General features: G+C 35.5%; 1 protein-coding gene across 4 annotated transcripts in view; it reads left to right on the top strand.

Moving 5' to 3' along the window:
* Nucleotides 1-13,187, top strand: part of SOS1 (SOS Ras/Rac guanine nucleotide exchange factor 1) — a 140,857-nt gene that overhangs the window by 45,586 nt on the left and 82,084 nt on the right. For all 4 annotated transcript variants that reach the window (XM_076000691.1, XM_076000690.1, XM_076000689.1 and 1 more), the window contains exon 2: nt 9,870-9,995. In XM_076000691.1, coding sequence (XP_075856806.1) covers nt 9,870-9,995 — 126 coding nt within the window. The remainder of the gene's footprint in view (nt 1-9,869; nt 9,996-13,187) is intronic.

Genomic DNA, 13,187 nt, shown 5'->3' with positions numbered 1-13,187 from the left:
AATGTTTTTCCTTGCTCTTATGGCTTTGATTCACTAGAAGCTAGAATCTACTGCTTAGAGCTTTTGGCCAGTTATTTGGTGAATCTTATTAGAAAGATACGCAAGTCACAAATTGCCATCTTTGGCATTTTAAGGAAGACTGCCAAAGACAGACAATAGGCACACATGTATTGTGAATTGCTACTCCAGATTTAAGTATGCCTCTTAGAATGGGAATAAAATTTAACATAAGATATGATGAATGGGGAACTGGGAATTTGATAAAGAGCTCCTACCTGTGTCAGAACATCATTGATAAAGGGCTGTCTGCCACTTTTGGAAGACTCTTGAGTGTGAAGATAAAGAGGATGCTTGAAGAAGAACTAAAAAAAAATCAAAGATTCTTTTCTTGAGTCAGTGCCTTGTTTTATTGGTGGGAACTCTGTTATGGTAATATTAAAAAAAGAAAACATATTTTGTTTAGGAAGGTCATATAGCTTTTAAAATAAAACCAATGAAAAATGATATGAATTTAGCACTTGACACATGTTTGGAATTTAATGTGTGTAGTTGTTTTCTGTGGGAAAGGACTTTAAATATTGTCTTTCCCATGGCTAATATACACACAGGAGAAACTCAATCATGTACCAATGAAAGATTTAATTAAATTTATATTTTATTTTTCTACACATATACATAAAATAGTTTGCACGTTCATAAATATGATTCAGTAATTTTTAGTACAGTTTGGGGGGGGGTCATTCTTTTTCACCTTTTTTCTTCCCTTTCATCTATATTCCTGCCCTGCTAGGATCCTTTAACCCATGTTATATAACATGGATTATATAACAACCTTGTTATAATAACCAGGGTTATATTATTTCATATTTTTTCCATGCTGTCATGTTCATGTACAAATATATATTTATAATATATTATGTACATGTGTGTGTGTATGTATGTTTGTATATATATTTTGAGCATTCTCTGTGTTTTAAATTTTCTGAGTCTTTTCTCACTTAAGAATACCTTGTGGAGAACTGTCAAATGGCATAGCTCTAATTTGTTTTTTTTTTTTTTTTTTTTTTTTTTTGAGACAGAGTCTCACTTTGTTGCCCAGGCTAGAGTGAGTGCCGTGGCGTCAGCCTAGCTCACAGCAACCTCAAACTCCTGGGCTTGAGTGATCCTTCTGCCTCAGCCTCCCGAGTAGCTGGGACTACAGGCATGCGCCACCATGCCCGGCTAATTTTTTACATATATATATCAGTTGGCCAATTAATTTCTTTCTATTTATAGTAGAGACGGGGTCTCGCTCTTGCTCAGGCTGGTTTTGAACTCCTGACCTTGAGCAATCCGCCCGCCTCGGCCTCCCAAGAGCTAGGATTACAGGCGTGAGCCACAGCGCCCGGCCTCTAATTTGTTTTTTAATGACTACAAGTATATTAGTGTATTAACTTGCTAGGGGTGCCATAACGAAGTACCACAGACTGAGTATCTTAAACCACAAAAATTAATTTTCTCACAATTTTCCAGGCTAGAAGCCCAAGATCAAGATGTTGGTAGGTTGGTTTTTTCCAAGGCCTCTTTCCTTGGCTTATCGATGGCTGTCTTCTCCTTGTGTCTTCACATGATCTTCCCTGTGTTATCTGTGTCCAAGTCTCCTCATTTTATAAGGATAACAGTCATTTTAGATTCAGGTCTACCATAAGACCCCATTTTAACTAATTACCTCTTTAAAGACTATGTCTCAAAATACATTCACTTTCTGAGGTGTACTGGGGGTTAGGACTTCAACATGAATTTTGGTGATGGGACACAATTCAGCCCGTGAGAATAATATTTCATAATTTATTCAACCATTCTCTTACTGATGGACATTAATTTATTCCTAGTTTTATGCCATATGAACAATGGTATAATAAACTCTTTGTATTCATATCCTTTTATTTTTATAGGCTAAATTCCAAAAGTGGGTTTCCTGGACTATGGGATATATTTATTTTTCATTTTAATGCTGGTTGCCAGATAACTTTTTCCAAGAACAGTCTGCATTCAGAATCTCTCTCTCTCTCCTACCTTTTACTCTTCAACTGCCTTCAGTTTGGCTTCTGCTTGGGTTACTCTATTCATATTCATCTCACAAAGGCCACCAAATTATGTGCTAATTGCCTCATTAATTGGTCTTTTAAAAATATTCTGATCGAGTTTTCCAGCATTTTAAGCTTCTGGACACTGGTTTTTGTACCTCTCCTTTGACTTCTTGAGAGTATTACTCTCACCCCTCTTTCCTAATTCTCTTTTGCTTCATCTTCACCTGCTTGCTGCTTGGATGTAAGTGCTGCCCAAGATTCCATTCTGCCCTTCACTGCTCCTCTGTCTACCCTGGACAGGGAGATTTTATCCACCTCTACTATTTCTGCTGTTACGTATGAGTGACCGAATGAATCCCAAATCCATGTCCTTGGCCTTAACCTCTTTGTTGAGCTTTAGATCTTGCTAGATTTCAACCTATTCTCCAGTAAATTTAAAGTAAAATTGGATTATTGCCTGAACATATCTCTGGGTTTTTTTTCTTTCCCTTCCTCATTCTTTCATTAACATAGATTTAGTTTTTCTTTGCCAGAAATGTAGAGGGAAAAGGAGGGGAAAGACAATAATACAAAGCTGACATAGAGCAAAGAATGTTAAATTCTCTGAAGACTGGAACTTTGTCTTGTTCTGCTTTCTCCAAATGCCTATTACATTGCTTAGCATATGTGATGTTCAGCAAATACTTGTCAAGTGAAAGAAGAAATTTAGGGAGATGGGGGGAAGAACAGCTACTAAACATTGTGTCAGGCTAATTGGCCTGTACTCATAACTCTAAAGTTTATATAGTAGTGTTTATTTGGTTTCTCCTGTAGCCTGAAGCATATTATTCTCTCATATGAATTCAGATTTTTAACAAGTTTTGTAAAGTACCTAACCTTTCCCTTGGCAATAAAACAGGCAGGTTTTAAGTCCTTATTTCAAGTTTTATTTATATTACATTTTAGCTACAAATAATAAAATGGAATAAATAGAACATTTCATGATATTAATCAAATCCAGACAAATTAACTTTTTTTCCTAGAGCAAATATTAACATTAGAAATAGGATGCTTCTCAAGGCTGAGCATGGTGACTCACACCTGTAATCCCAGTGCATTGGGAGGCTGAGGCAGGAAGATTGCTTTTGAGCCCAGGAGTTCAAGAGCATCCTGGACAACATAGCAAGAGACCCCATGTCAACAAAAGAGAAAAATAAAAAAAGAAGTAGGAGGCTTGTGCAAATTCAAACTCAGTTTTGGGGAAATATTTCTTCAACATGTTTCTAATAGGCAAGAATTTAACTACAATACTCACTGGCCCACTCTTGTAATGAAAATATGATAAAAGGCTAATAGTATGTAACAAGCTACTGATGGGCAAAGAAAGCAGGCAGCCATGCTTAATTAGTCAACACTATGATTATTCTTAGTACTGTTCATTTTCTCAGCCTTTTCAACTTTTTGATGTGATGCATTGTTTTTTCAAGCTATTTTTGTAAGACATCCTCCTCAAGGGGGAATTTAGGCTGCAATGTCACTGCCAGCTCTTTTTCCAACATTTAAACTTATATAGTTGTATGTGTTTGTGTTTCATTTCCTCAGCTTTACTATTAATTCATAATAGATATCATGTTCTATATCCTTTATATAAAACCTAGAGAATATTCTTTATGGAGAGGGTTCAATAAATGTTTTTAATCAACCCAGAAACTTGTAGTCAGATGCTATTTATGAATTATAAATCAGGGTGCTAGCTCTTTTAGTAATCCTTATTTGCTGTTTGTCACACCTTATCCTTTATGCCCAGTTTAAGTCCAAGTTTGGGCTGGGCGTAGTGGCTCACGCCTGTAATCCTAGCACTCTGGGAGGCCGAGGCGGCAGATTGCTCGAGGTCAGGAGTTCGAAACCAGCCTGAGCAAAGGCGAGACCCTGTCTCTACTATAAATAGAAAAGAAATTAATTGGCCAGCTAATATATATAGAAAAAATTAGCCGGGCATGGTAACGCATACCTTTAGTTCCAGCTACTCGGGAGGCTGAGGCAGGAGGATTGCTTGAGCTCAGGAGTTTGAGGTTGCTGTGAGCTATGCTGATGCCACAGCACTCACTCTAGCCTGGGCAACAAAGCGAGACTCTGTCTCAAAAAAAAAGTCCAAGTTTGTCTTTTTTTGTGAAGAATTCTGGTACCACATATACCCACACAAAAAAGGATTACTTTTTTAGTCATCATGTACTTTAAATATAACCCCATTTTATCCCTCATCACACTGTGTTGTAGTAATTGTTTACATGTCTAGCTCCGCTGTAAGCTGAGCTCTTTGAGGGCAGATGTCATGTCTTCATTCATCTTTATGTCCCCAGCAAGTAATGGGATCTCAGGAAAAAAAGGGATTGTTACATGGGCCTAAAGGCTAATTAACAGGCATCATGAAAATGAGAGATATTTTTAGTTAATTTTACTTATGGGGAAAAAATGTAAGTTCTCCAATTTTTTTGATTTTTATGTTTTTAAATTTTTATGAAGGATTTTTGCCTTGAGTTTTTAAACTAACCTCAGTGAGGAGAAATATGCACCTAAAACATCAAACATTGACTAAACAATTGTCGTCACACTGAGAAAGAGATTTAACAATTCAAATCTTTATTATTTGCTATGGTACAGGTTTTGAGAGTACTAATTTTATTTCAAATTCTCCCATTATATATATATACAGCAGATCTGGGCTCAGGGCATGACGGAATACAATCTAGAAGCCTTTCTAATTCTTCAGAGAGCCATTTGCTTAGAAAAGACTATTAAAGATTCATCAGAATTCAACATAGTGTTTTCTGGCAGTTTACCCAAGGGGTTCCTAAATACACTTGGAGGACTCAAGTTTCAAACAACTAGGAATTGATATCGACCTAATACCTTTGCTTTTTCAGATTCCACAAAATCTAGCAATAATAATCAACAAAGTTGCTTCAGAGTGTGCTAGAAATTACTGGAGACATAATGAACTGCCAAGATAGAATCAAGTAGTCTTAAGGAAGGCTTAAAATTGATAAGGTGTCATTTTCAATTGTATATGATGATTATGCCTTAAAAGAAGAATTAATGTCATGCTCAAATAAAATTCTTATTCAGACTATTATTAATTATTTAGTGAAGCATTTGCATTTATTGTACTTAAGTTATTTTAATTGCATTTAAAGAAGTATATGAAGTTTTCTGTCACTAAACATAAGTATAAAATATAATGTTTGTGAAAGGGAAAACCCACATTTAGTTTAAACCTAATTCTAAGTACTTGTTATAATTGCTCATAGACACATGCACACTTCAGTAAATACCAGCTGTAGATGGCTTCTGAAGGCCGTCATAAGATTGGGTAGGGTGACCTATTCTGTATAGACTTGAACATTTGGATCATTTGACCTATTAAATGTCTTTAAGTACCATTTAGATGGCATAGAGCACTTTAGCTGTAATACTATCTCATAGAAGTGTTTTTATTCTATCTGTATATGAAATATAATACTTATGTTTGCTCTTTAAAGAAATATTTTTTTTTGAGACAGAGTCTCGCTTTGTTGCCCAGGCTAGACTGAGTGCCGTGGCGTCAGCCTAGCTCACAGCAACCTCAATCTCCTGGGCTCAAGCAATCCTACTGCCTCAGCCTCCCAGGTAGCTGGGACTACAGGTATGCACCACTATGCCCGGCTAATTTTTTCTATATATATTAGCTGGCCAATTAATTTCTTTCTATTTATAGTAGAGACAGGCTCTCGCTGTTGCTCAGGCTGGTTTTGAACTCCTGACCTCGAGCAATCCTCCTGCCTCGGCCTCCCAAAGTGCTAGGATTACAGGTGTGAGCCACCACCCGGCCCTAAAGAAATATCTTAATAGCATCTTGCTTGAAAGATAAAGAACAGCCTGGGTATTTTTAGGAATTGGTACTGTGCTTGCCTTTTAAGCATGAACCATTGCATTGCCTATGTTTTTAAATCAGCAGTTTTGAAGTTTTGTTTTTAAGGAAGTAAAACAATGTATTTGGTCTCTTATATAGAAGAATTTTGTGATTGTAATTTGATAGATTTTAAGATGTGATAAAGGTTAATGTCTAGAAACATAGAAGTGCAATTGGCATCATGCATTATGTTCTGTCCAAGCAAACTAATTCTTTGATTTATTTACTTAATAGGTTTTATTATATATACTAATGTAATCATCAATAAATAAAACTATTTGAATTTGAATTTCTAAAATTCTATTGATCATACAGAGTACCAAACTTAATTACATGTGCTACAGTTATAAGCAGTATCAAGTTGTTATTGTTTTTAACCACTGCATTTTTACTGCTGTGGCTATATACAATTTATTTGATTCTATATAATGAACATCTATTTTAGTTTTAAATGCCTTTGTATGTTAAATGGCTTCTGCTTAAAGGGATTATGCTCCTGAAATAAACCAAACAATCAAATAGACTCTCCACCCTTTTTAATTTTAATTCCAAGAAAGAAATATTTTATGCCTCTCACCTCTATAACACAGAGGCTCTGAATATTCCCTGAATGTCAGGGATTTGAAATGAAAAGCAAGGAGAAAATGATTCTATAAATAGATCAACAAGGCCCTACCCAATTGAAACTTCACTGTCCAATAGAGAAAATAGAAAAGGATAACATGTAATTATAATTCAGTAAGATAAACTCAGTAATAAAAATGTGGTACCTAGTATAGAGCAGAGTGTAAGGCCCATAGGAGCAGGGACGATGTTTGGTCAATCTCTGTATATCCATCTAGCACCTAACAGCAGGTCTGGTATTTAACAGATTCCATAAATCAGTTAAATGAATGAAGTTAATTTTGCCTTTGAAAGAGATGAGAAACAAGGAAGTCTTCCCAAATGAGGCGAAATATAGGTTTTGAAGTCAAGGAGGCAGATAAAAGGGAAAGAGGTGAATGACAGGCATGGAGAATAGTGTGAGTGAAATAACATGCCATATTTTAGCAAACTGCAAATAGTTTAGATTGCTTCAACATAATGTGTAAATTGAAGAGCAGCTGGAGATGGGGTTACGTTAGTGAAGAATCATAATGTTTATATGGGTTTCTTTGAAACACAGTGAATTTTTTTTTTTTAATTAACACACATTCTAAAACATGTTTTGGAATAGCTAAACCACTTCTTGAAAAGGCTTTGATATTTTTAAAAGGTAATTAGAATTATAGTTGATTAAGTATTTTCATTTTAATATTTAACATTTTAGTTTTATGTCATTTTTAGTACCTTTATAATTTTATGTAATTTATAAACATTGGAATATTTTGGATAATCAATGATCATTTTACATTTTCAAATTATAAAGATTTATAGGACTATATTTCCATTTATGACATGCAATGTCTATTAAAGTATGGCAATATACTTCAAGCAAAATTTTATATAAAAACCCACTATATAAATAGATATGGTCCATGAGCACCCACTCCCTACACTCATGGGCCTGCCAGAATACTCCCCACATTCTTCCAGGTTTGACAGTCAAGGGTTTAGTGAAAAGAACTCAGGCTTAGACAACAGGGGGGCCCAGGTTGAATTTTTATAGTTTGACTAGTTAGTGACAGGATTGTGGGTATCTCTTTTTTCTCATCTGCTGTATAGAGGTACTGAGTTAAATGACCTCTAAAGTCTCTTTAATTCTAAAAGTCTGTGGTTTTGTAAATCTGTAGCTATTAGTTTATGTGATGTTGGGGCCTAGGACTGGAATGTAACCCCCATGTATAGTTACATTTCCCAATACTACTTCTAGTCTGGAAAGGGGCTGTCTGTACTGTTATTTTCTAAAATATGTATACTCACTTGGAAAATATTAAGTACCTTCTATGTGTGAGATATAGTTTTTCTTGTTCAACTTGTATAAGTTTTTCTTTTGTCATGTTAAATTTGAGGTGTTGGTAGAATAGGTACAAATATCTAGCACGTAACTTGAAGTATAGGTCTAAAACTCAGGAGAAAAATCAGGGCCAGGGACAGATTTGGGGTACCCATACCGGTGATTGTTCAAAATTAAGTAAATAAGATTACTCCAGAGAAACTACAGAAGAAAGGAGCAGACAAAGGTAGAGGGGAAAGAGGAACATATGAAACTCTACAAGGACATGGAAAAGGAGTAAGGAAATCAGATAAGAAATACAATAAATTGTGTTACTAATATTAAGGAAAAAGAGTTTCAAAAATGAAAGGATTTGTCTGAGAACCAGAGAGAAATAGCCCACCATGTGGTGTTAGAATTCACTGCAAAATGAAGATGTCAGCCATTAAGATAAAAGTATCTGAGAAGACAGTTTAAGCCATTGGGGGTATGCAATTAAATGTGCAAAAATAAAACTTCTGTCAAGTTCCAGTTTTGTTTTGTTTTTAATAGAGTGGTTCAACCATGCTAAGTGTTGAAGAGGAGTAAGTCTGTAAGGTTTGATACCTACACACATTAGTCAGAGTGTGATGGTGTGGTGAATGGAGAGCACTAAACTCCAAATTACAATTCTGGGTTCTAGTCCAAACTCGCCATTATTTTAACTTTACAACGATTCAGTCATCTAATAGGGTGGAGACATTTATAAACAGATAAATTATCAGGTTGGTAATTCTATACTGCTTGGGCAAATCCTTTTGGAGCTCAGTTTCTTCACTTCTAAAATTGTTAACAAATAATTAAACTTCATACTCTATGTATACCCCCTCATGTAGTTCTGAATTATTACAATGATATTAATATTTACCTCTAAAATATTTGGCTTTAAAAAGTATGTGAATGCATATGTATGTATACATACATATATATGCCATTAACATACATTTTAAAAAATTTATTATATAGTACACTGTTTATAAAAATTTCCCCATTCACCGAGACTATATCCTCTCAGCTAACGAGGCAGAGAAGGACAGATCACACTGAATGCTCTGGGCCAGTGAGTACTGTGCACTTTCATCTAATAAGCACTCTACCACCCTTTGGAGAGTTGAACATGTTTTGAAACATGTATTATTTATCTCCTGGAACTGATTTTTCTTGCCATTTATTTAGTTAGGAACAGTTTACAAAGACATGTAAGTAAAGACTCTCATGTTGGTTATTAAAATGTAGGCTTCACAGAGCCAGTGGCCTGAAGTGCCTCTAGAGAAAAGATAGAGGAAAAAGAAGGTAAAGATAGTTAGGCCATCAATCTTCCCAAAGTATAGACAAAGTCACAAATTATCAAAGTCCTATTTTATGTCCTTTAATATAGGGTGACTTTGTGTTCACAAATGTTTATCAAGCTTGTACTGTGTGTGCCCTGCACAGTGCTAGATGCCAGAGACATTGGTGAACTTGATGAGACATGTCCCTCTTGAATTTTATCATTTAGTAGGAACGAGAAGTATTAAACAAGGGTCAGGGAGCCAAAGGAGGTCAATTTTGCCCAAGCAGAGTATTGAATTCTACCTGGTTGCTGGCAAAAATGATATAAACTACATCTTTGATCACTACCTCAGCTTCTCACTTCCTTTCCCCATTTCTGCATCACATTGTAATGATGGTGTAAAAAAAAATATTGGAATTATACAGTTAGGTAAACAGAATCTCCGGGAGCATGTTACAAGCATGTGTGGTACTTGTGGCTGGGAATAAAGGCTGAGAACTCCTGACTTCTGGATCAGTAACATTCAAATCTGTATTTGCAGGCCAGACCACATTCTTGAGTTCACATCCACATTTTTGAAAATGTAATTTTTTTGTTTAATTAGCTGAAACACACATTTTAATTACTTTGCTTTTTTGTTTATAGGTTCAGGGACAAGTTCATCCTACTCTTGAGTCTAATGATGATGCTCTTCAATATGTTGAAGAATTAATTTTGCAATTATTAAATATGCTATGCCAGGCTCAGCCCCGAAGTGCTTCAGATGTAGAGGTATGATAAATTTTGTTTCATATTTACTTTATATGTATCTTATCTGTGTGTTTTTTTATGTCAGCAAAGGGGATATAGAAAAAAATGAAGACTGGATTTACTTGAACTTTGTAAAGAGTATATATCCCTTATTTGAAATATTTGGGATAAGAAGTGTTTGGGGTTTTGGATTTTTTCAGATTTTGGAATATTTGCAGTATACATACTGGTTAAGCATCCCAAATCCAGAAATCTGAAATGCTCCAAAGAGTATTTCCTTTGAGCATCATGTCAACACTCAAAAAGTTTAAGATTTTGGAGCATTTTGAACTTCAGATTGGATTAGGAATAATTGACCTGTAGTCGGTGTATAATAGCTTATATGTTTTAGTTGTTAAATTCTTATTCCATATTTTGCTTTTAAGCTAAAATGAACAACTTCTTGATGTTAGAATGATATACCTGTAAGAGTGGAATATGTCCAAGTGTTTCTTGTGTTCTAGCATTCCAAAAACATTTTCATTAATCTTTTGCTCTTCAGTTGTTACATATATTTTAGGTTTTAGATGGTAAGTGAATTCTTTCTCACTAGTTGAAAGATAGGGAAACATCTAAACAGGAAGGTTTAGATGGAAGAAGGTTCTGTAATCTCTTACAGAGATGATATGGCCTCTGTCTTTTTATGGTTTATAATTAGTGGAAATACAGATAGGTATGTAGGCAATAACATAATGTGATATACTATGAGAAAAGGCTATATAGGAAACCATGAAAAGGGCAACTAACATAGATTTAGGGGTTTAGGGATAGCTTCTCAGAGGAATAGACATCTAAATTGAGTTCTGAAGGAGTCAAAAGTTTGAGACAAGAAAAAAAAAGGTTTGAAGTGTACTACTTGTAGAAAATGGAAACTAGAGCGAGAAGTATAAAAGGTGCTTTGTGGTAATGATGATGGATCATTTGACTTTAATGACCTCAAGTGTTTAGTGGTTCAGATATTTGAATTTCTGTGTCTTGCCTTTGTAGCATTCAAGTGGGACATAAAAAAGATAAGTGGATTGAATGGTGTTTCACCATGGATGTACAGTGGCAAAAGGGTAGGGCAAGGGAATTGTACAAACTGGTAATAGCAGTGATATGCAACCTTTTTAGTACACAACACACATAGAATGTAATAATGTTTTAATGGCACACAGTGATTGGGTAGGAGGTAATCTCTAGCTACCTTGGGCCCTGCCCTCCTCCCCTGAGGGCTAAGGGATTGCAGAGAAGAGCACAGAGATTCTAAATTGGATAAGGAAATGTAATAATAGCTGATGGGTTTGCTATATAGAATTATGCACTAGTCTAAACACGTCTATGCTTTGTATTTCATTTAAACTTCATAATAACCCCATGGTGCTGTTTTTTTCCCTTACTAGAATAAGCTATGGGGATTTTTTTTTCTCATTCAGTGTCAAGTCCCCAGCACCTAGAACAACATGTGGTACAGAGAAGGCACTCAAAAAATATATACTGAATGAATGAATGTGGAAACTGAAGCACAGAGAGGTTGAATAGCTTGCCCAAGGTCACAGCTCATAAGTAGTGAAGCCAAGACTCTAACCAAAAATGTTTTAAGCATGATTCCACTAACCTATCCTGAGAGGTAGGAGAGGGCAAATAGATTGGAAAAACATGGAGGGAACAGGGTATTGGATTTTTCGATAAAGTCAAAGAACTGATAACACTAGAATATCTGAGTGACAGAAATAGAATAGACTGGGATCAGAGAAGGGGTTATTTGAATCTAAGATTTCATAGGTAACATAGTTACAAAGCAGGATGTGGCCATGTGGTGGTGGCTAGACTAGAGGTGAAGCTCTCTGAGATGAGATGTTTACATAATTAAGAGGCCAGGGTATTCAATGTGTCCTTAATGTAGATAATAAAGTCGCATAGAATGATGGCACATGAGTGAAAGAGTGATATTCCAGAAACAGGTTACAGAGTAGAAGGGATGCTAAATCTACCTTCATGTGGGTTATAGAAGAAGGACAGTTCCTGCTCTAGGAGTCTTCAGGGGAGATCCAGATTTGAGTTAGGGAAAAGAAGTGCTAAGGAACATTGGTCATGGATGTAGAAAAGATCCAATACTATGGAATAGTAATTCACTTTGATTTCTTAAATAATTCAAAGTAGGCTTTTTACATTCTTATCTCATTTTTCCATTGAATTATAAGATCACATATCTTTTATTCATAATTTCCTTTAGGCACCTATTTTCACTGGACTTCACAAAGTAGATCTCAAATAGAACTAGTTGCCTGACTCTCCTTCTCATGAACAATTCCAGTATTTCTTTTGGATCCTAGTTAGGTTCCTCCACAGTGTTTATAAAATACATCATTCTGACCCTATGTCTAATGTATTAGAATGAGGTTACAGGTCTTATCTTTATTATTCTGATGTTGGTACATTCTAGATGTTTGCTAGTCTGGTAACATTGCTAATTCAAATTCAGCTCTTTCCAGATACATTGTACAATACCTATGCTTAATCTAATTTCCTCCTTTTAATTAATATAGAAACTAATACCATTTTCTAATACTGAAGATCTCCATGAATTCTCAGAAATAACTGTGAGTCTCTCAGTCTTCCACTTGCATAGATTTATCAATATCTAGGTATTCAAGACTCTAAATAAAGGATATTTCATACTTTTGGTTTTTTTTAATAGAATTTCTGTTGCCCAGGCTGGCCCTGAATTCATGGGCTCAAGTGATCTTCCTGCCTCAGTCTCCCAAATAGCTGTGACTACAGGCTCGCACTCAGGTTCATAGCTTTTTGTACTCAGAAGAGAACTTCTGAGATACCTAAGATATTTACCCTATATCCTGTATTTTTAAGTACTTCATCTTTTAAGCACCTCATTTTTAAGCACTACTCTTAAAATAGAGGTAGCTATATGAAATTCCAATGAGCTGGCTTTGGGCTAGGGACAGATTTTTTAGAAAGAGAATATATAACAGTATAATAGTAATAGAAATATCAATCAGGCGGATGCAGTGGCTCACGCCTGTAATCCTAGCACTCTGGGAGGCCGAGGCAGGCAGATCCCTCAAGGTCAGGAGTTCGAAACCAGCCTGAGCAAGAGTGAGATCCTGTCTCTACTAAAAATAGAAAGAAATTAATTGGCCAACTAAAAATACATAGAAAAAATTAGCCGGGCAT

This window comes from Microcebus murinus, chromosome 3, assembly GCF_040939455.1.
Source record: "Microcebus murinus isolate Inina chromosome 3, M.murinus_Inina_mat1.0, whole genome shotgun sequence".
NCBI classification, from domain to species: domain Eukaryota; kingdom Metazoa; phylum Chordata; class Mammalia; order Primates; family Cheirogaleidae; genus Microcebus; species Microcebus murinus.
Note: the sequence above shows the minus strand (reverse complement) of the source record. Positions and strands in the feature narration are given on the sequence as shown.